General features: G+C 46.0%; 1 protein-coding gene across 3 annotated transcripts in view; it reads right to left on the reverse strand.

Moving 5' to 3' along the window:
- The window catches only part of LOC121540552 (receptor-type tyrosine-protein phosphatase zeta-like), a 121761-nt gene that overhangs the window by 2120 nt on the left and 93756 nt on the right, over positions 1-25885 (reverse strand). Inside the window, exons 9-28 of one of the 3 annotated variants that reach the window (XM_041849515.2) lie at positions 24998-25182; positions 24451-24577; positions 22410-22450; positions 21637-22234; positions 18955-19093; positions 16281-16372; positions 14571-14656; positions 13428-13448; positions 13155-13251; positions 12986-13068; positions 12553-12687; positions 12263-12397; positions 11871-12034; positions 9413-9548; positions 9022-9168; positions 8413-8506; positions 7876-7952; positions 7586-7714; positions 7332-7484; positions 5106-5248 (exon numbers count right to left, since the gene is read on the reverse strand). In XM_041849515.2, coding sequence (XP_041705449.2) covers positions 5106-5248; positions 7332-7484; positions 7586-7714; positions 7876-7952; positions 8413-8506; positions 9022-9168; positions 9413-9548; positions 11871-12034; positions 12263-12397; positions 12553-12687; positions 12986-13068; positions 13155-13251; positions 13428-13448; positions 14571-14656; positions 16281-16372; positions 18955-19093; positions 21637-22234; positions 22410-22450; positions 24451-24577; positions 24998-25182 — 2782 coding nt within the window. The remainder of the gene's footprint in view (positions 1-5105; positions 5249-7331; positions 7485-7585; positions 7715-7875; positions 7953-8412; positions 8507-9021; positions 9169-9412; positions 9549-11870; positions 12035-12262; positions 12398-12552; positions 12688-12985; positions 13069-13154; positions 13252-13427; positions 13449-14570; positions 14657-16280; positions 16373-18954; positions 19094-21636; positions 22235-22409; positions 22451-24450; positions 24578-24997; positions 25183-25885) is intronic. The other 2 variants (XM_041849516.2, XM_041849518.2) reach the window with 2 other exon arrangements.

A 25885-nucleotide genomic window follows, 5' to 3' on the forward strand; every position in this document is an offset into this window, starting at 1 on the left:
TCAAAGTCCAGACCGAATCCCAATTGAGATGTTGTGGCAGGACTTGAAACGAGCAGTTCATGCTTGAAAACCCACACGTCACTGAGTTAAAGCAGTTCTGCATGGAAGAGTGGGCCAAAATTCCTCCACAGCGACGTGAGAGACTGATCAACAACTACAGGAAGCATTTGGTTGGAGTCATTGCAGCTAAAGGTGGCACAACCAGTTATTGAGTGTAAGGGGGCAATTACTTTTTCACACAGGGGAATTTGGTGTTGCATAACTTTGTTTATGAAATAAATATGTAATTGTTGTGTTATTTGTTCACTTATGTTCCCTTTATCTAATACTAGGTTTTGGGTGAAGATCTGATAACATTCAGTATCACAAATATGCAAAAGTAGAGAAAATTAGAAAGGGGGCAAATACTTTTTCATAGCACTGTATATGTGCTTTCTTGAGCAGGGGGACCTTGCGGGCGCTGCAGGATTTCAGTCCTTCACGGCGTAGTGTGTTACCAATTGTTTTCTTGGTGACTATGGTCCCAGCTGCCTTGAGATCATTGACAAGATCCTCCCGTGTAGTTCTGGGCTGATTCCTCACCGTTCTCATGATCATTGCAACTCCACGAGGTGAGATCTTGCATGGAGCCCCAGGCCGAGGGAGATTGACAGTTATTTTGTGTTTCTTCCATTTGCGAATAATCGCACCAACTGTTGTCACCTTTTCACCAAGCTGCTTGGCGATGGTCTTGTAGCCCATTCCAGCCTTGTGTAGGTTCTACAATCTTGTCCCTGACATCCTTGGAGAGCTCTTTGGTCTTGGCCATAGTGGAGAGTTTGGAATCTGATTGATTGATTGCTTCTGTGGACAGGTGTCTTTTATACAGGTAACAAGCTGAGATTAGGAGCACTCCCTTTAAGAGTGCGCTCCTAATGTCAGCTCGTTACCTGTATAAAAGACACCTGGGAGCCAGAAATCTTTCTGATTGAGAGGGGGTCAAATACTTATTTCCCTCATTAAAATGCAAATCAATTTCTAACATTTTTGACATGCGTTTTTCTGGATTTTTTTGTTGTTATTCTGTCTCTCACTGTTCAAATAAACCTACCATTAAAATTATAGACTGATCATTTCTTTGTCAGTGGGCAAACGTACAAAATCAGCAGGGGATCAAATACTTTTTTCCCTCACTGTATATCCGACTTCTTGGATATCATTTAAAAAACGTTTCTTTTATACTTTATTTCTCCCCAATTTCGTGATATTCAATTGGTGGTTACAGTCTTGTCCCATCGCTGCAATTTCCGTATGGACTCGGGAGAGGCGAAGGTCGAGAGCCATGAGTCCTCCGAAACACGACCCCGCCAAGCTGCTTCTTGACACACTGCTCGCTTAACCCAGAAGCCAGCAGCACAAATGTGTAGGAGGAAACACTGTACAACTGTGAATGCGCCCGGCCCGCCACAGGAGTCGCTAGAGCGCGATGGGACAAGGACATCCCAGCCGGCCAAACTCTTTCCTAACCCGGACGACGCTGGACCAATTGTGCGTCGCCTCATGGGTCTCCCGGTCATGACCGGCTGCGACACAGCCCGGGATCGAACCCGGATCTGTAGTGACGCCTCAAGCAGTGCAGTGCCTTAGACCGCTGCACCACTTGGGAGGATTCTTGGATATAATGTTAGAGAAAGACTGAATGATTTAGAACATGAATAATCATATTTGCCTTGGTAAAATGTATTTTATAACATAAGGAAGTGAAATTTCATCACCAAAGTGTGTTGTCACCCATTATGGGCAGAGTGGGTGACACCCTACCTTATCTCGTCATATTAGCCAAGGGCTACACCAGCTTTAGATCCTTCGGGCTAATTCCAAGACATATTTGGAAAATATTACAAACTAGAGCAGGGGTGGGCAAATCTTTTGGCTCAAGGGCCACATGGAGTTTTTAAAACCAAGCGAAGGGCCTTTATTCATTTTCACATTGACACACAACTACTAGTGTATTGTAGGTGTACATATGCTTGCAGCACAATTCTACCCTTGTACCATCTCTACCCTTGTACCATCTCTACCCTTGTTGAACAAAGTTTTCACAAAATTGATATAATTTATAACATCACAGACACAGTCAAACACACACAAAGATCCTGCATCTCTAACCTTGTAAAGTACAAATCAAACATACAGTCACAAACCTTTAAAAATATATATTATATATTTGCAAAATGTAGCAGCAGATGTGTAAATTTGAGCGAAACATATGGTAAGAGCATCCGTTTTATTTGGAATGGTTTGTTTTTGAAAGCATATTAAGGAACAATTCTCATCTCCATTGTGAGCCATATCTACAGTTATCCAATCACCTCAGCCCAAATCTGACTGATTAGTTATTACCTGTATCCAAGTGCATTGCTGGATAATTCTCACTGCATAACCATCACCTTGAAAAAGCATAATCCTTGCCTACCACAGTCACGGTTATTCGATTCTTAATGTGAACAATGGGTCTGGTCACCTCTCTTGGCAAGGGCATTAAAGTCTGGTGTCATCTTTGATGTAGAGATTCTCAGGACAGCTGACAAGTGGTCATTTGTTAAATTCGACCTGTGACGGATTTGTTGTAATTCATGACTGAGAACGTTTGTTCACACACATATGTGGACCAGAATAAAACAAGCATCCTTTGGGCGTGCTTTTTTATGTTTGGAAACTTTGTTTCATTCAGTGAGCCAAAGAACTGGTCTATTGTTGCTGTTTTGTACTTCACATTTACATTTACATCATTTAGCAGACGCTCTTATCCAGAGTACTTCTCCTTCAAAGCACTGTCACATTGGATGTCGATGAGCTCCAATTGTGTGTCTGGTGGTGCTTTCTCACTGTCGAAAGACAGGGGGCATGATACAAGCTCCAGCTCAGTCTCAATCTTCAGTCTGAGAAGCAGCGGGAAAACTCAGCATGCAGGTCGATCAAAGTGCTACTGTATGTCTCAGTGCGGCACTGCGATGTGGGCGCGTTCAGTGCGGCCAGTTTCGGGAAAATGAGCGAGAGACCGGCTGCTCATTTGTCTGGAGAACAACATAAGTTTGGCCTTGAATGCTTTCACGTTGGAATACAGTTCATGCACAAAAACACAATTTCCCTGCAGTTTCACATTTAGATCGTTCAGATGCCCCAATATGTCCACACCGAAAGCAAAGTCGCCCAGCCAGTCTGTGTCTTTCAAGTCGGAGAAGTCGTCAGCTTTACCAACCACATCAAGGAACATACCTATCTCCCCTTTCAGTTCCTACACACGGCGACATACCTTTCCCAGATTTAGCCAGCGCACATTTGAATGGTACAACAAGTCCTGGTGCTCTGCCTCTGTGTCATTGAGAAGCTGCATGAACTTACAATGGTTAAGCTCCCTTGCCCGTATAAAGTTGACAAGTTTTACAACCACTTTGACAACATTTTCCAGCTTTAACACACTTTTAGCATGCTTGCTTGAAAAATGATGATTGAGATCATATTCCTTAAAAACGGCAACACTTTCTTGGCATATCAGCCTTATGTCCAATATTAGTAATAAAGTATTTTGCTGTCCATTCTTCTTTAAACACACGACATTGAGAGTCGATTTTCTCATTTTCGCAGCACTAATTTTCCACGTCAAAAGTCGTCAAGCAATGAAGTGGTGACTGAGCGCATTGTGAATCGGACTGTAGGCCCAAATACAGAGCGCGCTGCCAGGCTACAGCGCCATCTATTGGAGGTTGTTTGTATATCATGGAATGAGTTTACGCCAACAATCGTAACTTAAATATAATAATATTGAATACATTTTAAAAAATGTCTCGCGGACCGGATTGAAGTGCCCGGCAGGCCGGATATGGCCCGTGGGCTAGTTTTGACTTAATAGACATTTACATTTTAGTCATTTAGCAGACGCTCTTATCCAGAGCGACTTACAGTTAGTGAGTGCATACATTATTTTTTGTATATATTTTTTTCATACTGGCCCCCCGTGGGAATCGAACCCTGGCGTTGCAAACGCCATGCTCTACCAACTGAGCTACATCCCTGCCGGCCATTCCCTCCACTACCCTGGACGACGCTGGGCCAATTGTGCACCGCCGCATGGGTCTCCTGGTCACGGCCAGCTACGACAGAGCCTGGATTCGAACCAGGATCTCTAGTGGCACAGCTAGCACTGCGATGCAGTGCCTTAGACCACTGCGCCACTCCGGAGACTAGCATTCCTTTAAAGATGCAAAAATAGCCCCACCATTTCCTGGTTGCTAAAATCAGAATAGTTCGCCTAATTTCAGTTTATGTGACAAATATTCCTTTCAAATCCATATCATTATTCACTATCTACTTGTTATATTCAATATGTTTTACAATATCATTCATGTCATGTCAATTTAATGGTATTCTAATAATATAAACTGTAAACACATTAATTTACATGCATTCTCATATTCATATTTTGACGCACAAACGTATAATATTTCATTAATATTTTATATCTGTCCTCATTTAACTAGGCCTTTCTTCCATTATGAGTAAATGAAGCAGACTCAAGTAAATTCAAGTATAATTTTTTTTTGGGACGATTTAAAAAGTCTATCCAAATTCCAATACAAAATGTGTTTACTCTAATTGGGCAATTCAACCGGCTGGTTGAGATATTTGTGATCCATTATCTATCAAAGTTTGTCATGCAAACAAATTCTTCATTTATAGCCTATACTGAGGATAAATACACATAAAATCCTTTTTCAGATATTTTTTCATTGGTATGCCAGTTAATAAAGGCTTAAGACAGGAGTGTCTAAATAGGCCTGGATCAGTGCAGTGTTTCAGTTCCAATAAATATTAAAAGTATTGCAAATTTGGACCTTACCCTCTTAGGTTAAGGTCTCAGAGTGGATCATCTTGAAGAGAGGCAAAAAGAGTGATTCAAGAGTATTGAGATGGCTCAAGATAGATTACATGCCTGAGTGCCATATGCTTGGGGGGTTGCACCTTTGGGACTGTTCCATTTGTTCCAGGTTTGGAGTGGACATAACCTTATTTCACAGATACATAATCAATCATCAAATCAGTGAATCAATAGAGTGAGGTCTTACTGGTCGTGGACCACCGTGGGGCCCTCCTTGGAGGAGCTCTCCTCCTTCACCAGGCTGAGCAGCTCAAAGGTGCTGCTGATGGGGCTGTCTGGGTTGGGCCAGCGCGGCGCCCGGTAGTGCCTCACCTCCAGAACATAGTCATCCTGGCCCAGAGGGGGACAACAACACACAATCGGAGAGAGAGAGAGAGAGAGAGAGAGAGAGAGTGTGTGTGTGTGTGTACACTATATATAAAAAAGTGTGGACACCCCTTCAAATTAGTGGGTTCGGCTATTTCAGCCACACCCGTTACTGACAGGTGTATAAAATCGAGCACTCAGCCATGCAATCGCCATAGACAAACATTAGCAATAGAAAGGAATTACTGAAGAGCTCAGTGACTTTCAACGTGGCATTGTCATAGGATGCCACCTTTCCAACAAGTCAGTTCGTCAAATTTCTTCTAGATCTGTCCCGGTCCACTGTAAGTGCTGTTATTGTGAAGTGTAAACGTCTAGGAGCAACAACGGCTCAGCCGCGAAGTGGTAGGCCACACAAGCTCACAGAACGGTACCGCCGAGTGCTGAAGCGCGTAGCGTGTAAAAATCGTCTTTCCTCGGTTGCAACACTCACTACCGAGTTCCAAACTGCCTCTGGAAACAACGTCAGCACAAGAACTGTTCATCGGCAGCTTCATGAAATGGGTTCCCATGGCCGAGCAGCCTAAAATGCGCAATGCCAAGCGCTAGCTGGAGTGGTGTAAAGCTCGCCGCCATTGTACTCAGTTGAAACACGTTCTCTGGAGTGATGAATCACGCTTCACCATCTGGCAGTCCGACGGACAAATCTGGGTTTGACGGATGCCAGGAGAACGCTACCTGCCCGAATGCATAGTGCCAGCTGTAAAGTTTGGTGGAGGAGGAATAATGGTCTGGGGCTGTTTTTTATGGTTCGGGCTAGGCCCCTTAGTTCCAGTGAAGGGAAATCTTACATACATACATACAATTATATTCTAGACGATTCTGTGCTTCCAACTTTGTGGCAACAGTTTGGGGAAGGCTCTTTCCTGTTTCAGCATGACAATGCCCCCGTGCACAAAGCGAGGTCCATACAGAAATGGTTTGTCGAGATCGGTGTGGAAGAACTTGACTGGCCTGCACAGAGCCCTCACCTTAACTCCATCGAACACCTTTGGGATGAATTGGTACGCTGACTGCGAGCCAGGCCTAATCGCCCAACATCAGTGCCCGACCTCGCTAATGCTCGTGGCTGAAGCCCACGCAGCAATGTTCCAACATCTAGTGGAAAGCCTTCCCAGAAGAGTGGGGGCTGTTATAGCAGCAAAGTGGGGACCAACTCCATATTAATGCCTATGATTTTGGAATGAGATGTTCGACGAGCAGGTGTCCATATACTTTTGGTCATGTAGTGCAAGTGTGTGTGTCTCTGTGTGTGTGTGTGTGTGTGTTGAAAGTGTTCCAGTGATTGGTTGTGCAGATGGTCGAGTCTAAACTGTGCAAAAAATATGTCCACTCTTTTCACTGGCCATTTGGTTTCACCATGGGCTAAGATCCAGGAAGAGATAAGCAGAACAACTCAATGGAATAAGCATTTCCTTGTTGCTATATATTCCCTCTGTGTATCAATTCAGTGGTTTAATGGTTGTTTGGGTATAGACACAGTGATAACATTTGAAGAGCACTAGCGACTGGTCCATAGTGACTGGTCCATAGCGACTGGTCTATTCTTTGAGGCTGATCTTTTTGTGCTGGTCCCACAGTCTGTGGCTGATCTCCCTCTCTCTCCAATGTAGTTAGTCTGTTCTATGTAGCTGATCATGCTAGTGTGACTAATCTTACTTATCGAGCTGAGCTCCCTGTTTTTACTGATCACCCTCAGCTGATCTCCCTGGTTTTAAAGATCTCCCTCAGCAGATGTCCCTGGTCTGTGCTGATCTCCCTGGTCTTAGCTGATCTCCCTCAGCTGATCTCCCTGGTTTTACTGATCTCCCTCAGCTGATATCCCTGGTTTTACTGATCTCCCTGGTTTTACTGATCTCCCTCAGCTGATATCCCTGGTTTTACTTATCTCCCTCAGCTGATCACCCTGGTTTTACTGATCTCCTTCAGCTGATCCCCCTGGTTTTACTGATCTCCCTCAGCTGATCTCCCTGGTTTTACTGATGGTTTTACTGATCTCCCTCAGCTGATCTCCCTGGTTTTACTGAGCTCCCTCAGCTGATCTCACCTGTGTAGCCTCCAGTACGTAGTGCTGCACCACCAGCATCTCCTCGTTGGCCAGACACACGTGGTTCTCGCTCCGCAGGGTCACTGTGAACGCCTCACAGCTGATTGGCTGCTCCTTGTGGGGCCAGTACACGTACGGCTCCTCCCCCTCTGCCTGAGAACACAGATGTGGTAAGGACTTCCTGTTTGAGGCACAAAATGGCTGCCATGCATACATCAGCAGTTTTGAGTCCAGGAGGACAGATAGATACCCACCAAGCTTGGTGTTTCCGGCAGTGTGACGATGACCTGAGCATTGTGATCCCAGATCATCCTCCAGAAGTCTGTCACTGTGCCGGCCAGCGGGTTCTGGGTCACGATGAACTCAGTGCTTTGCCGGTACCCCTGGAAAACACAGCCGGTGGTAGAACATTGAGACCTGAATCCGATCGGCAATTTGGACAGGAATCCAAAAGTGAAATTTACTGGAAATGTGTTACAATGTGTAACTATGTAGTTAGTATCTGTCACTGTGACTTTTCTATCTAGAAGGGTTGGGTTCTTACCGTGAGGTATGAGGCGTTGATGTAGTCTGATGTAGTTTCTCCCGCCACCGTGGACAGACACACCCGCGACCTTTCAACTGGAGACAAAGCCACACATTGTTAAACTTCCTCTTAAGGTATACAGAATGTAATTTTGTAGAATATTACTATTAGAATTATTAGCTTTATCCGATTAGCATTACTAAACCATTACCATTGCTTTACCTACATAACATGATTTTGTCAGACATTTGCCTTACACCAAACAAGAGCAAAATGTGCCTCTCAAGGTTCATGCTCTCAAATAACTTTTTTGCTTTAATTTTTTTTATAACAGTTTTAGTTAGGAGGGGTTCAAGTGTGCAGGCATTTTGCTAAATGTTCTATTGAAAGTGACAATGTTGAGGTTGAGTGCTGATAGAAATCCAACCTGAAATGTAAAAAAGGTCTCATTGTCTACACTGTTCACAGTCGTGGTGGATGGTGTTCCAAGTTTAAGAGGAGGTTTTTAAAGTGTTGGAACCATTCAACGTATGAACAAACCTGTCTGGAACTCACCGGGTATTAAAGAGGAGTTTCTGTTCTTCTCTCTGTTACACTCTTTCAGGGCTGCCGAGTAGTCGCACTGTTTGGCATTGGACGAGGATATCAGCTGTAATCATATTGGAACCAAGGGGCAGATTAACGGTTAATGTTTCAAAATGTGCCAGCGGTTGCACCTGGTCTTTTCAGAGGACAAAGAAAGGCAACCGATAGACTTATTGTTCTCCAAATGTATGTCTGCCCTTTATGTCCTACTGGAGTTCTTATGGAATGTTTACATTTTACATTTTTTTTACATTTTAGTCATTTAGCAGACGCTCTTATCCAGAGCGACTTACAGTTAGTGCATACATTATTTTTATATACTGGCCCCCTGTGGGAATCGAACCCACAACCCTGGCGTTGCAAACGCCATGCTCTACCAACTGAGCTACATCCCTGCCCGGCCATTCCCTCCCCTACCCTGGATGACACTGGGCCAATTGTGCGCCGCCCCATGGGTCTCCCGGTCGCGGCCGGCTACGACAGGATCCTTAGACCACTGCGCCACTCGGGTTTACCATTGTAAATCTACAGTGAATGCCAATACTAGCACTATGACTTCTTAATAGCATGTGTCCTTACCTTAAACTGTTTCTCTAGCCGCGTCCTGCCGGAGGGCCCTGGGGTCAGGAGGTCATTGACGTAGCTGTGAATGCGGCTGGAGGGAACCTCCGTTTCCTTGCCCAAGATAGCCTCGACTAGGGCGTCGTGGATGAACACATACTGCTCCTGAATGCACAGGGAAAGTAGGGATTGAAAGCCTTAGTTGGGTGTTGTCATTCATACTGTTCTGGTAAGGTGACAGGACAACTAATCTTACTGTAGTGGATCCACTATTTTCTTGTTGGTATCAGACCTGGGTTCAAATAGTATTCTTTAAAATACTTTAGCTGCATTTGATGGAGCTTTCCTGGCACAATGGCACCAATAGAACAGTCCCAAAAGTGCAAACCCCGCCCACCTGGACGCTCACCTCTGTCTGTACCAGGTAGTTCCTCTGTGTGCGGATGTGTTTGAGGAAGCCCATGATGTTGACCGTGCCCTCTTCTTTGATCTGCTTCAGCATGCTATCCAACACTATGTAGGTACCAGTCCTGCCAACGCCAGCACTGGAAACACACACACACACACAAGAGAGGTTCACAATATATTCTGAATCCTGGTATTTTAAATTCCACTTTAGTTCTCCATTAAATAATGTTTCATGTTGAACTTCTCAGCTGTCCAGGTGAAAGCCCACTGGCTATAAGGTGAATGCACCAATTTGTAAGTCGCTCTGGATAAGAGCGTCTGCTAAATGACGTAAATGTAAATGTGAATGTAAAGTGGCTGCTAAGTGACATAATGGAGGACCATGTCCATGTTATTATATTTCTATGCCGGTCGGAATGTAAATTTACTTCCTGAATTGAAACATTCATGTATAGAAGAAGATAAAACATTTATTGACTGAATTTAAATGGAATTTCAGTTGATACAAATGGCATTGATTTTAAAGCTGTTCTATACATTCTACATATCTATGCATATATATATATATATATACACAAGTTCATTCTACAGTACCAATCAAAGGTTTGGACACACCTACCTACCCAGGGTTTTACTTTACTTTTACAATTTTCTACATTGTAGAATAATAGTGAAGCCATCAAAACTATGAAATAACACATATGGAATCATGTAGTAACCAAAAAAGTGTTAAACAAATCAAAATATATTTTAGATTTTTCAAAGTACCCACCGTTTGCTTTGATGACAACTTTGCACACTCTTGGCATTCTCTCAACCAGCTTAACCTGGAATGCTTTTCCTTCACTCTGCGGTCCAACTCATCCCACACCATCTCAATTGGGTTGAGGTCGGGGGATTGTGGAGGCCAGGTCATCTGATGCAGCACTCCATCACTCTCCTTCTTGGTCAAATAGCCTTACACAGCCTGGAGGTGTGTTGGGTCATTGTCCTGTTGAAAAACAAATGATAGTCCCACTATGCGCAAACCAGATGGGATGGCGTATCGCTGCAGAATGCTGTGGTAGCCATGCTGGTTAAGTGTGCCTTGAATTCTAAATAAATCACAGACAGTGTCACCAGCAAAGCACTCCCACACCATCACACCTCCTCCATGCTTTATGGTGGGAACCACACATGCGGAGATCATCCGTTCACCTGCTCTGCGTCTCACAAAGACACGGCGGTTGGAATCAAAAATCTCACATTTGGACTCATCAGACCAAAGGACAGATTTCCACCGGTCTAATGTCCATTGCTCGTATTTCTTGGCCCAAGCAAGTCTCTTCTTCTTATTGGTGTCCTTTAGTAGTGGTTTCTTTGCAGCAATTTGACCATGAGGCCTGATTCACGCAGTCTCCTCTGAACAGTTGATGTTGAGATGTGTCTGTTACTTGAACTCTGTGAAGCATTTATTTGGGCTGCAATTTCTGAGGCTGGTGACTCTAATGAACTTATTCTCTGCAGCAGAGGTAACTCTGGATCTTCCTTTCCTGTGGTGGTCCTAATGGAAGCGAGTTTCATCATAGCGCTTGATGGTTCTTGAGACTGCCTTGAAGAAACTTTCAAAGTTCTTGAACTTTTCCGGACTGACTGACCTTCATGTCTTAAAGTAATGATGGACTGTCGTTTCTCTTTGCTTATTTGAGCTGTTCTTGCCATAATATGGACTTACAGGCTAGGATATTGATGTATCGGTTTTTGTTCTTGTTGTCTGGATGGTTGGAGCCGTCTGTGGTGATACCCAGGTCCACCCAGGAGGGGTTCAAGTGTGCAGGCATTTTGCTAAATGTTCTATTGAAAGTGACAATGTTGAGGTTGAGTGCTGGTAGAAATCCAACCTGAAATGTAAAAAAGTTCTCATTGTCTACACTGTTCACAGTCGTGGTGGATGCTGTTCCAAGTTTAAGAGTAGATTAGGTTTTTAAAGCGCTGGAACCATTCAACGTATGAACAAACATGTCTGGAACTCACCGGGTATTCAAGAGAAGAGGACTTGGTCTTTTACCAAATAGGGCTATCTTCTGTATACCACCCCTACCTTTTCACAACACAACTAATTGGCTCAAACACATTAAGAAGGAAAGAAATTCCACAAATTAACTTTTAACAAGGCACACCTGTTAATTGAAATGCATTCCAAGTGACTACCTCATGAAGCTGGTTGGGAGAATGCTAAGAGTGTGCAAAGCTGTCATCAAGGCAAAGAGTGGCTACTTTGAAGAATCTCAAATATAAAATATATTTTGATTTGTTTAACACTTTTTTGGTTACTACATGATTCCATATGTGTTATTTCATAGTTTTGATGTCTTCACTATTATTCTACAATGTAGAAAATAGTAAAAATAATGAAAAACCCTGGAATGAGTAGGTATGTCCAAACTTTTGACTGGTACTATATATCTATGGCCTCCTACCTGCAGTGCACTACGATAGGCCCCATGTCATCTGTCCTGGCTTTGGAGGACTTCTGGACAAAGGTGAGCACGGGCAGAGTGTACTCCGGCACGCCCATGTCTGGCCACTGAGTGTAGTGGTACTGGGTCACGGTCCGCTCGTTAATCCGCCCCTTCAGAGAAACCTGGGAGTTGGTGGGAGGAAAAAGGAAGTGGTAAGCAGGATCAGACACAAAATGGCTGTCAATGTGACACTTGGGATTCGTAGTTCCATAAGAAATGTTCAGAAGTAGTAATGAGGCAGCGCTTCAACTAACTTGCAGGGGAGGTGCAACCGAAGTAGATGATACAGTGAGGAAGTAGAGGTGAAACTATTAGGAGGTAAATGTGATGTAAATAGTGTGACCTCCGACCTTTTTGACCTTGGTGTTCCTGATGGTGAAGGTTCTCTGGGTGTAGTGGGCCAGAACCTTACTGCTCTTCACCGTCACCAGGAAACCACCGTACTCTTCCTGGCTCTCCAGGGGCCAGTACTGGTCGCACTTCCTCTGACATACACGACCAAACATTTTTGAATACTTTCACGAATAAGCATTAATAAACTATTTATGAACTATTACTAAATATGTTCAAGCATTACAACATTACAATCCTTCAGCATTTATAGCATGTATAAGCCGTTATAATGGCCCTGCTTTCTCACCCGTCCCTTCTCCACCAGGTTGGTAATCATGATGATGACGCCCACGTTCTGTTCCCACACCATCCTCCAGAAGGCCTCAGTGCTGGACTTGAGAGGGCCCTGGGCTGCAATGTAGGCCTTGGACGTGTTGAAACCCTGTGGAGGGGAGGGAGGGTGGAGGGGAGGGAGGGGTGGAGGGGAGGGAGGGAGGGAGGGAGGGAGGGAGGGAGGGAGGGAGGGAGGGAGGGAGGGAGGGAGGGAGGGAGGGAAAGAAAAATGAAGAGTGAACAACAGATATATATATCAACAAGACATTTGCCCTCATAACAAATCAAATCAAATTGTATTTGTCACTTGCTTCGTAAAACAACAGGTGTAGACTAACAGTGAAATGCTTACTTACAGGTCCTTTTCCACTATTGTGCACAGAGAGAAATGCAAGAGAATTGCTTACGTCAATGTAGTTTGCGTTAATGTAATCTCCACTCTTCCCATCTTTGTCAGCTTGGGTTGAGAGCCTTACTCGGCTGTGGTCATCTAGGAGTAGATGAGGAAAGATAAGCTGGGTGCATTCAAGAATGTATGTGTGTGTACATGTGTTTGAAGGTGCATGTTTGACTTACAGGCCAGGATATTGATGTATCGGTTCTTGTTCTTGTTGTCTGGATGGTTGGAGCCGTCTGTGGTGATACCCAGGTCCACCGTGCACGCCTGCACCTCCTAAAAAAACACGTGACCTTAAATCCCACCATCCTCTTACCACGCAGTCAAACATAAATGTGTCATCATGCACGACAAAAACGTCAACATGGGCAGCTGGAAATGTGGCGAACATCTACACGCGACTACTACAGAAAAAAAGAAAATCAAATGAAAAAAAGGGAGATATAGCTTACCTCGTAACACTCTTTCAATATCTAACGGGGAGGGGGGAATGCAAAAAGCACAGCAATGAAATTTCATGACACATAGTTAGCAAAAAACGTGCAAATAAATAACAAGAAAACGGTTTATGGGCAAATCTCAAATCTCACTGTTTATGCGAGCAACAGGATTTAGTCCATGTACCATGTTAATGTCCTTAGCTTTAACTTACAAACCTATGTTTTTGTTATTGACAACATTTACACATGTATGCATTTACACAGTACTGATAAAATGCCAAGCTGGGATTTATATGGTAAGCAATGGTAAATATGTAGTTTAACATGAGCAATCACTGCATTTTATTGAACCCTTATTTTACCAGGTACGTTGACTGAGAACACATTCTCATTTACAGCAACGACCTGCGGAATAGTTACAGGGGGAGGAGAGGGGATGAATGAGCCATTAGGAAACTGGGGATGATTAGGTGGTATGAGGGCCAGATTGGGAATTTAGCCACGGCACCGGAGTTAACACCCCTACTCATACGATAAGTGCCATGGAATCTTTAGTGACCAAAGAGTCAGGACACCCGTTTAACGTCCCATCTGAAAGACAGCACCCTACACAGGGCAATGTCCCCAATCACTGCCCTGAGGCATTAGGATATTATTTTTTAAACCAGAGAAAAGAGTGTCTCCTACTGGCCCTCCAACACCACTTCCAGCAGCATCTGGTCTCCCATCCAGGGACCGACCCTGCTTAGCTTCAGAGGCAAGCTAGCAGTGGGATGCAGGGTGGTATGCTACTGGCATTGAATATGATATATTTGTAAGTCTCAGTGGTAAGGACAATAGACATGACTCCTCAGATGAATCTGGGCCAGAGACATACAATAGCATGTAGCATGAGGCAGAGAGAGAGTGTGAGTTTGAATGGCCATCACAGTGCAAAGCCTCCCACAAGTCTTCTGCATGCTGACCTTAAAATAATGACAGCCACCGTGTAACATCGCAGATTACACATAACAGTTTCGCAAGAAGGCTACATACAGAAAAGCTAAATTAAAGACAGACAGTTGTAAAATTAAAACATGCTGCCAAGTAATACTAGTCATTTGTTGTCATCAACCATATCCTGTGAGAGAACTGAAGCAGAATTTGACAGCACACCTCAAACTCTCTGGAGAATGCGTTGGTGTCGTGGAGCTCTGTCACGTGCTCGACAAACTGCTTCACCGGAAGGGCTTCATGTTCATCTAAAGGCAGAGAGAAAAGGTTATTGATATCATCAACAAAACTATTTTATCAGAACAAAAGCTTGAAACTTCCTACTCTGGCGGAAGCAGATGTTGAGTAAGGTAGAGTTAATGAAAGAGCTAGGCTTGGTGAAGAGGGAAGGACAGATGGAAAGAACACCTGTCCATATGTCTCTGTGCTTGTTAACACTTTTATCTTACGCCAACTCTAATGAATTCTAGTTGACCCCATGGAAAAGGTGTGTGTGTGTGTGTGTTTGTGAAAGTGTGTACGACCGAGATTCAATCAGATCAAATCAAATCAAATGTTATTTGCCACATGCGCCGAATACAATAGGTGTAGACATTACAGTGAAATGCTTACTTACAAGCCCATAACCAACAATGCAGTTTAAGAATAATATATATTTTTTAATAGTCTGGGTAGCCATGATTAGCTGTTCAGGAGTCTTATGGCTTGGGGGTAGAAGCTGTTAAGAAGCCTTTTGGACCTAGACTTGGCGCTCCGGTACAGCTTGCCGTGTAGTAGCAGAGAGAACAGTCTATGACTAGGGTGGCTGGAGTCTTTGATAATTTTTAGGGCCTTCCTCTGACACCGCCTGGTATAGAGGTCCTGGATGGCAGGAAGCTTGGCCCCAGTGATGTACTGGGCCATACGCACTACCCTCTGTTGTGCCTTGCGGTCGGAGGCCGAGCAGTTGCCATACCAGGCGGTGATGCAACCAGTCAGGATGCTCTTGATGGTGCAGCTGTATAACTTTTTGAGGATCTGAGGACCCATGCCAAATATTTTCAGTCTCCTGAGGGGGCTTTGTCATGCCCTCTTCACGACTGTCTTGGTGTGTTTGGACCATGATAGTTTGTTGGTGATGTGGACACCAAGGAACTTGAAGCTCTCAACCTGTTCCACTACAGCCCCGTTGATGAGAATGGGGGCATGCTCAGTCCTCTTTTTTTCCCTGTAGTCCACAATCATCTCCTTTGTCTTGAGCACGTTGAGGGAGAGGTTGTTGTCCTGGCACCACACGGCCAGGTCTCTGACCTCCTCCCTATAGGCTGTCTCATCATTGTCGGTGATCAGGCCTACCACTGTTGTGTCGTCGGCAAACTTAATGATGGTGTTGGAGTCGTGCCTGGCCATGCAGTCATGGGTGAACAGGTCAAGCGTTAACCGGCGATAGCCGACACCCACATAGCTGATGTTTTGGTGGTGTCGGAGGTGTAACTGCGTTGGAGCTGTCAAATCAGTGAGCAGCTGCTCTTGATCATTGTCACGAAGCCACACCCGTCCCACTCATGTTAGAAGTTCAGAACGAGAAAGTGTAGGCTATATAGAAATAATGACGCTCAAATTGAATATCATTAAACAAAATAAAATACGATTTCTATCATCCTAATGGAGGTGTAGATTACATCTCACATTCTAGTGTTCCAACTTGTAAACAAGGCTGCATGGGATTTCTCTTAATGCGACTCCGTGCAGCCAATGGCAATGTCCGCTTACGGTATAATGCCAGGAGCTCTAACCCAGTTCCATCTCCGACACCGCCAAAACAACTGCTATGCGGATGTCGGATCAATCGGATCTGATTGAATAGAGCCCTTTGTCTCATAGAATGGTTACCTGTAGCTGTATGCATGGGTATGGGTGAAACAGATATGACTCTGGGTGATGTGTTGTCCTCTATGTAGAAATGGGCAATCTGGAAACACTTCCTGTGGAAACAAATGTACGATGATACAAGTTAATCAACAATACACAGCAGGTGTTGCCAGTTTCTTCTGTCTTCGTGACATATTGCCTTTGCTATTATACTTCTGGTACAAAAAATATATTGCTTTTTTCCATCTAACACAAATGAGGGATTTGTATGCGTTGTTCTCATTTGGGGAAAAATGTGTGTTGAAAATTCTGTGACAAAAACAATAATAATATTTGAGTAATGCTTGTGTAAATGTAATAAAAACAACTGTAGATATATTTTTTAAGACGTAAAGAAATACAGCGGAGATAAGAAAGGCCTAAAAATGCTTTTGTTGTTGTTTTTGAACATACAAAGTCAACCACCAATGTTGGAGAACATGGTAATCTGTCCGCAACACAGGAAAAAAGATGTTCCTTCTAATTCGGGAAAGGTTTTTAACAGGAACACCACTGCATGTCTTTCTGATGAACCTGTGCTCAGCTACCCAAAAATCACCTCACAGATTACTCAAAAAAAAACAGCAAAGAGATGTCCCCAGTAGATTACATGTGTGCGTTTCTAAAAGACGTCCCCACTTTGCTAACCCCAAGTGCACAGCTGTGGGGTGGCCAAATGAGCACCGTGTCACCGGAGGAAGTACAAGGACGCGACACGGAGGGGATTACTGCAATTCAGCCTCGCGCCACTCATCTTACAAGACGCTGACACGAAGCCTTCATGTCAGACATAATGAGGCGCAAGCACTTTCCCCCCTCCTACCCCACGCGAGGCCCTGTTCCCCCCTCCTACCCCACGCAAGGCCCTGTTCCCCCCTCCTACCCCACGCGAGGCCCTGTTCCCCCCTCCTACCCCACGCGAGGCCCTGTTCCCCCCTCCTACCCCACGCGAGGCCCTGTTCCCCCCTCCTACCCCACGCGAGGCCCTGTTCCCCCTCCTACCCCACGCGAGGCCCTGTTCCCCCTCCTACCCCACGCGAGGCCCTGTTCCCCCTCCTACCCCACGCGAGGCCCTGTTCCCCTCTCCTACCCCACCCGAGGCCCTGTTTCCCCCCTCCTACCCCACCCGAGGCCCTGTTCCCCCTTCCTACCCCACCCTAGGCCCTGTTCCCCCTTCCTACCCCACCCAAGGCCCTGTTCCCCCTCCTACCCCACCCAAGGCCCTGTTCCCCAACCACTGTACGACCCAGAGGCCCTGTTCCCCCCTCCTACCCCACCCAAGGCCCTGTTCCCCCTCCTACCCCACCCAAGGCCCTGTTCCCCAACCACTGTACGACCCCGAGGCCCTGTTCCCCCTCCTACCCCACCCAAGGCCCTGTTCCCCCTCCTACCCCACGCGAGGCCCTGTTCCCCCCTCCTACCCCACGCGAGGCCCTGTTCCCCCCTCCTACCCCACCCAAGGCCCTGTTCCCCCTCCTACCCCACCCAAGGCCCTGTACCCCAACCACTGTACGACCCCGAGGCCCTGTTCCCCCTCTTACCCCACCCAAGGCCCTGTTCCCCAACCACTGTACGACCCTGAGCCCCAAGCTCAACGCTCTACACTCTGAGTGAGGAACATCTCTTAGCTTTAATCCCTCATCGGCACCAAGATTATTATAGGCTTAACATGAAAATACAATAACAGGGCAGAAAACATGAACAATATGTCACGTCTCCAGCCCAGTGGATGAGAAATGTACAGTCTTATGCAGCTAAAGTGTTTACATTTCTGATAACGTGTTCTTGATCGGATTGCCAAAGTTGGTTATTTAACTGTCCAACCATTCAGTTTGCTGCCACAGTGAAAAGTAGTATTTTTCTATGATCTCACAGTATGGGCAAAATGTCTTTATAACTAGAGATGGGCAACTCTGAATGATGGCAGTTATGTGTAAGTGAATCTACCCAGACACATCAAAGCTAATGTGAAAAGCCAGACCTCAAACCGAAGCCCTGTTGAAGATATTGGATGTGTCATGGGGAAGTGTGTGAGAGTGAGAAGGAGATTGGGCCCGTGTCAGAGGAGATTAGGTCTCACAGTGAGACAGACAAATATGTGGTTCTTAAGGTCAACCTCGCTCCCCCTCTGCTACCCCCGCCTCGCTCCACCCGTGCCTCCTGATGTCTGGGGCGGCAGTGCCCCGTGTCTGGGGACGAAACAGACCCACTCCTCTGAGACAGATGAATAACAATATGACAGGTATCAGCCCTGCGGCAGTTCCACACAGCTGTCCCATAGGGAGGCAGAAGGCTTAATGGTGTCAGTATGTGTGTGGAGCCTATCAATGCAGAAAGAAAGCTGTTGTTCATGTAGCTTAGCTGTCAGATTAAACAGATGATGCGTGGGGTCAGGGGGAATCGATGGGAGAGGATTTCTCAACATCATCACCATAATATTCATCATCATTGGATCTAATCATTACGGATCTTATAATAATCATCATTATGGATATAATCCTCCTCCTCCACCTACTCCTCCTCTCCTCCACCACTTCTTCCTCCTCCTCCATCTCCACCTCCTCCAAACTCCTCCTCTCCTCCTCCACCTACTCCTCCATATCCACCTCCTCCACCTCCTCCTCCTCCACCTCCTTCTCCTGCTCCTCCCTCTTACCTCCAGTAGACGAGGATTCCCAGCAGGACGATGAGTCCCAGGATGGTGAGGGTGGAGACCACTGCCAGAGGGACCACGGCCCTCCTCTCTCTCTCCCTGGCCAGACCCACCCTGGACTCATGGCTGCTGTTACTGGCCTCTGTAAGCGTTGGAGGGGGAAGAACAGATGAGGAGATATCTACTTTTGACTATTGAGAAACACAACACAACTCCCACAACATATCATTCACTCATTCAACTACAACACATTGACTGACAAACACTTCCAATAGTAAATCAATCCACATACTCATCCAACTTACCTTCCAGTTCTAATACATAGAGTAATATAGAGCCCCTCCTTGAACTACGTAACCTTGTTAACTTACATTTTAAACGCTACAGTAGACATTCGCTTTAACATCTTCATACCCATTCAGCTAACAAATCTAAACCTATGGCTACTTCTTTAACCCATATACAATGGCGACAACGATACGGATGAAAGTGAACACAAATGCTTTCACAAAGTTAACATGCACTACAGGTTAGTTCATGACAATGGCTCAAAGCTTGACGCACACAATGGCTTATATCTATGGGGCTCTCAATGAGCGGATACCATAAAAACCTATTGGCAAAACTACACTTCTATTGCAAAGGCTTGAATGCAGATGGACTTTCTATTAATTAGTTTTCTTGTCTGGGGTCTGTATGTGGACAGATATATGGGATATTATACAGGATCTTCAAGGTCACCAATCACAAAAGATTTGGACAGGGGCCCTGAGACTGTCTCAATGATTTGTGAATTACATAGACTGTAAAAGGGGACATTAGACCTCTAGTGGTCTGCTAAGGCTAACTACATATCTGTTTCGGTGCGAGTTGGGATTGGGAAGAGATCTGCTGCCCTCTGCTGGAGATGAAGTGCTACACCCAATGGGGTTCTTCACATGATGTTACAATACACAATTGAGACAAAGGCATGTGCATGTTAATGTTAATGAATATAACACAAAACACGTAACAAAGAACACTGAAATTATGATGCCTGTGGACTTGATTGTGAAAATGTTATAGAAAGCAGAAAGGCCATGACGGTGAACACACACACACACACACACACACAGGATTTGGTGGTGTGTTAGGTGATGTGTCTCCTAAATTCCAAAGTATTTCCTGTTGCATTGGCATCATGGGAGCTGTAGTTTTCCGCAATCCGACAGGCGCAGCACTGTGCCTTGCCTTGATGTACGAGGAGATGTTGCCCCCTTGTGGATGGTTCTTTACCTGCAACTGGCTCCTCCTCCTCAGAGTCTCTCTCTGTGCGCTCGGTGATAGTGATGTCTGAGGACGTCTCGTTGTCGTACAGGCTCTCACCCTGCCCCGAGCCACTCTCCACCTCCCCACCTAGCGACCAGGGCGCCGCCGCGGTTACCCCAGATACTGTCGGCGTGCTCCCCGCTGTATCCGTGGTGACGGCACTGCCGCTCTCGCTCTCAAAGTAGAATGACGAGGAGCGTTCTTCTGTGTCGATGTTGGGAGAGGCGGTAGCTTCAGAGGTGAGTGAGGGGGTGAAGGTGGGGATGTAAGGGAGGGCGCCCTCCCCCGAGGCTGAACTCTGAACCCTGTCCCACTCCTCATCTAGCTCCTCCTGGGCTTCTCCCGACAGGTTCGAGCCAGAGGCACTACTGTCTACCGTCTGCAGGTCAGGGAGGAGGGTGGGGGTGAGGGGGGAGGCTGTGGAGGAGGAGGATGGGGCCGAGGTTTGGCGGTCCTCGGAGCCGGACGGTGTGGCTGTAACAGAAACGAGCAGGTCACTATGGGAACCGGAGAGAGGAGGATGAGGAGGAACAGGGGAGGAGGAGGAGGAGGAGGAGGAGAGAGGCTGACCTCCAGACGGGTTGGTGAAGCCCGCCATAGATGAATGGAGGAGATGGTCTAAGTCACTACCGGAGGAGTAGAGCGCTAGGCTAGCCGCCCCCCAGTCAGACGTGGGAAGGGGGAGGTGAGGAGAGGCATGCAACCAGGAGGAGGATGAGAAGCCATCCAGAGAGCAGGTACACAACGACTCCATGCCATCGCTAGCTACCGTGAACCCAACATCACCACCACCACCGACGACACCCTCCAGACAAGACTCTACTACATGGCCTGTAGCGTAACTAGAGTCCCCCAGCCCGCCAGATACAGAGCCAGTGAGGCCCGGGGTGGCCCCGGACAGAGAGAAGTCACTAGAGAGGAGAAGAGAAGGCTGCAGGGAGAGAGAGGTTGCAGGGAGAGGTCTGAAGGCTAGCTTAGACAGGTCCCGCTCAGTGGGAGAGTCAGGTAAGGTTTGAAGGGGGTGAGTGTCACTAAACATTGGGGGGTCACCCGAGGCCACGGACGAAGAACCAGACGACACATCACCATCACCACTATCATCATCACCAACACCACGAGAGACGACTGTCTCCCAACCAGACAGGGGGTGTGAGGGGTGAGGGAGGAGAGACAGGGTGGGGGAGGTAGTGAGGTATGAGTCACCACTAGACAACAGTGCTGTAGCAGCATGCAGGGAGTCCCGCCTGCTCACAGACGACAGGGGTCTAGACGAGGGAGGGGCATGCAGGCAGGCGGTGGGGTCGTTGCTAGGGGTGGAGCCGGGGTTTCCAGGGGTCGACGTGTCACACACAGGGAGGGTGGAGGGGAGGATCTCACCGTTGAACACCGGCTGTGTGGTCTGCGAGAGTACCCCGCCGAAGGAGGAGGCAGTGGATGAAAACAAGGGCATGTTGGGACTTGTAGGCCGTGGTGGTTCTCCCTGAGAGAGGAAGGGGGCGGAAGTGGCCACGTTCCGGCTTTCCGGGAGAGGGGTAGCCATGGAAACACCGCTGCCTTTGCCGCTTGGGACGGTCACAGGACGCGCCACCCCTCTGCCCTTCTCCGTCCTGGTTGACGAAGTGGTGATGTCATCAGTGCGTGATGGCAGAGTGGTCGCTGTAGTGGTATACTTCTGGGTTCTCCCCCTGCCTCTGCTGCCTGCCGAGACGGCCCCCTCTGGTGCTCTGGTTGTGGTGTAGTACCTCTCACTCGGCTCCGTGGACGTCTGCGCTCGGTTGGGTTGAGTGGTCCTGGATGGAGTGCCTGGTGTGGTGGTTCTCCTCTGGACAAAAGGGGTGGTGGTTCTGATACCAGGCAAGGGGAGGCTGGGTGGGCCAGTGGTTGTTGTGGGCCTGGTTCTCGTAGGGCTTTGGGTTGTCCAGTCCATGTCATTGTCCTGTTCTTCACCCGGTTCAGCCCACGGTCCATAGTCCTCCTGGTGGGGAAAAACAGTCACAGAGTGCATGGGAAAATACTGATGTCTTGTCATGAGACACTACTCCTCGTCCTATATCCTACATTTAAATGAATGGTTTTCTTGCAGTACGCTACCGACAGTATCACCACATTGCATTATGGAATAAGCTAAATGTATGCAATATTATACTTACTTCCTCTTCAAATTCATTAGAATTTGGATAAGTGGTGGCCTCTGAAAAGAATCACAGATGATAGCGTTAGATGATTTTGCACATAATAATGTCCCTTCCCTATGAGCAAAGGACGTTGAAAAGACGTTACTGTACAGACGTAGGATCTTAATTTGAGCCAGTTTGCTACAGCAGGGAAATAATCATGCAGCAACAGGAAATGTGAATTATTATGTGGATTATAATTAATGGACATTTTTGTTGGGGTTGATACATTTTTCATAAGGGAAAATCAAGTCTGAAATGCCAAACTTGTGGAAATTACAAACGTCTGAATCCTTTTTAAACCCCAATACACTTCAAATTTTAAAAAATCCTGCATCGCAGGAAAGTTCTCCTGCAACAGGGTGATCAAATTAAGATCATACATCTGTAAACATGTTCATATGAATATCAAAGACGGTATGACAATCAAAGAAAACAGCCTAGACATTGTTTTGTGTGATTTGTTTTTCTTCAATTTAGTTACAATATTGACAATTACTAGCAATGGCATTATAATCTATTATATTGGTCCCATTGACAAACCCAACGATGTTGTAACAGACAAGCACTTTACTTGAAATGTACATTAAAACGTGACTGAGAAAATATCTATAGGGAAAGCTATCGGACAAAAACTCACACACACAAACATTGTGAGACAATACGTGAAAAACATTCTGTTTCTGATGAAAAACGTAATTTTAATTCACAGATTGGTCTTCAGGTCCAGGATAGAGGCTTGACAAAATCTCTTCAGAAGCTTGATATCCATTAAGGTCACATCTTTCAATGGGTGCACAGTATATGAAGTGGAAAATTATTCGATATATTATTAACCTATATTAGAAATCTTTGAGAATATGTTGCTGTTGGTGTAGACACCAGGTTAGATAACGACAGGAAGGAGATGTTTGGTTATATTGGGTAGAACTTCCGGGTCAGCACAAACTGAGAGTTAACACACACACACACACATCCTCTTACCTTGATGGGACTAAATTACACATCATGGAGGCCTCAGGCCTGATCAGAATGGGTTTTGAAGAATGAGGTGGGTTTTTAAAGAGTTAAGTGGAGAGGGAAGGAATTAATGAATGAGTGCACAACCAGGGCTCACAAATGAGTTGTTTTATCACCACAATTGTCACAGGACATTCGGTCGCACAATTGTATCAAGTCATTTGGATGAGTGTGTACAATTCATGCACATTGAAATATGATGCAGAGGATTTTTAGCAAGCAAAAATTAGTTTATTATCAACTTCAGTAGATACAGAGTTCCCATCATTTCATACAAATGCTGCACATAAGCAAACATTCTCTCACTGTGACCGGAGGAAATGATGCCATTGTAAAACAGAAAGGGCTGTTTTTTTTGTCTTTTATGTGACATAGGACACATGGAATAACCTTTGACCTCAACCAAACAGATTGAGGGGGGCATTCCTCGCCTTAGAAATATAGAAAAGCACATTTGAAATAAGTACATAGACAGAAGAGCACATGAAAAACTGAAGCTTTCAGCAGAGACAGAACACACTACAAACACCAGTAGAACATAGAGGAACTGGGTGTATGTTAAAAGGAACAGGACTAGACAGAAAGAAGACAGAGAGTGGATGGCATACAGGGAGCACGGCCATGATGGCTGGGGAAACAGAAGTGTTTCTGGAAACCTGTTACAGTTCGGTAGGTGTGACATATGTGGAACGTGTGGACACCAATCAGAATTTCAGAAACCACGACAGAACTAGATCTTAACTTCCTCAGAATTTCCCAACACAATCCATTAATGCCTAATTTAGTCTATCTGATAAGCCTTCACAACATCTTATTTGCAAACTGACTGACTAGCTACACTAGTGGTAAGTGTGACTGCTGTTAAGACCTACCATTCAAGAGACACAATAAAGGGAACTGGTTTGCAAATGATCAACCATCTAGGTTTGGTCTCTACTCTCCATGTCATCAGAACGCTACGTACGGTCTGTGTAGAGGTATTGGCGGTCGGTCTTACCGGGGTCGTCGATGGGCATTTCGACGATCAGCTGCTCGCTCACGCGGCCGTACAGACCGTTGGTGCACACGGCCACCACCTGCACCACATAGCTAGTGTTTGCTATCAGGTCCTGCAGCATGGCCCCCTGGGGAACAACAGGGAGAGGTGAGTACAGGGGGTTTAGGGTGATGGTGGAGGTGGTGGTGAAGGAGAAGGTGGTGGTGGTGGTAGAGGAGGAGGAGGAGGAGGAGGAGGTGGTGGAGGAGAAGGTGGTGGTGGTGGTGGTGGAGGAGAAGGTCGTGGGGATGGAGGAGGTGGAGGTGGTGGTGGTGGAGGAGGTGAAGGTGGTGGAGGTGGTGTTGTGGGGGGGTTATAGCATTATAGCATCTGTTCTTGCATTCAATCACACTATGGTTCTTTAGTTTCTTTGTTTGTTCATTCATTCCTTCATTAATTTATTAATTCATGCAAACCTTCTGAAATGTGATTGACTGGGTTTGTTAGTCCACTGAATTATAGTTAGCGAGTGTTAGTTCACCACCACCACTACATAAAGGACGCTCACCACATCCTGGTCTCCGTCAGTCAAGTACTCGAAGGCCGCAGAGTCCTCTCCCTGAGCCAGCCTGTAGGTGACTGAGTACTTCTCTATCCCGGCGTCGTACACCGCCCTCGGCCGCTCCCACATCACCAGCAGGCTGGTCAGGTTATGGGGGTCCGCCTGCACGTTCTCCGGCTCTGAACTGCAGGCTGACAGAGAAAGAAGGGAGAGAGCAAGAGAGCAAGAGAGAGAGAGAGAGAGAGAGAGCAAGAGAGAGAGCAAGAGAGAGAGAGAGAGAGAGAGAGAGAGAGAGAGAGAGAGAAATAGACCGCGAGAGAGACAGAAAGGGAGAGATAGAGAAGTAAAAAATTAATTTGGATTAATAAGAATCAAATATAAGAGAATCAGCCTCAACTGGGTATTTGTCCTTCCTTATTGGTCCCAGTTAAGAGGGGTAACACCCATGCTTCACAACACCTATGTGTCACCATCACTGATTAGCGCTCCGGTACTAATGCAGATCACAGACCCACAGAGACCCTGTGATTAATACAGATTACGGGAGTAAAGAGAGATTAAAATCAATCAATCAATCAATGAGACAATGGCCAGGTACAATAACTAAACTGTTCACACATTTCCTACATCCTAAAATCTGCACTTCAGTTTACCTACTGATTTCTCCTCTTGCCCAGGGGGGTGGGGTGGTGAATACATTCATTTCATGTGTTTAATGATGGTGAGGGATTTCAGAAAGAGAGACTCACAGTTGTACAAATCCCCTTTTCAACACAAGAGGGCAGAGAAAAGCAAAGAAACAGCAGTCTTTTCCTAACCACTCGCAAAACAAATCACAACAAAAGCACGAAAATACTTGTTATTTCTATTTTGTTGTGATGTGCATCTCCCTCT

This window comes from Coregonus clupeaformis, chromosome 26 (assembly GCF_020615455.1).
Source record: "Coregonus clupeaformis isolate EN_2021a chromosome 26, ASM2061545v1, whole genome shotgun sequence".
Taxonomy (NCBI): domain Eukaryota; kingdom Metazoa; phylum Chordata; class Actinopteri; order Salmoniformes; family Salmonidae; genus Coregonus; species Coregonus clupeaformis.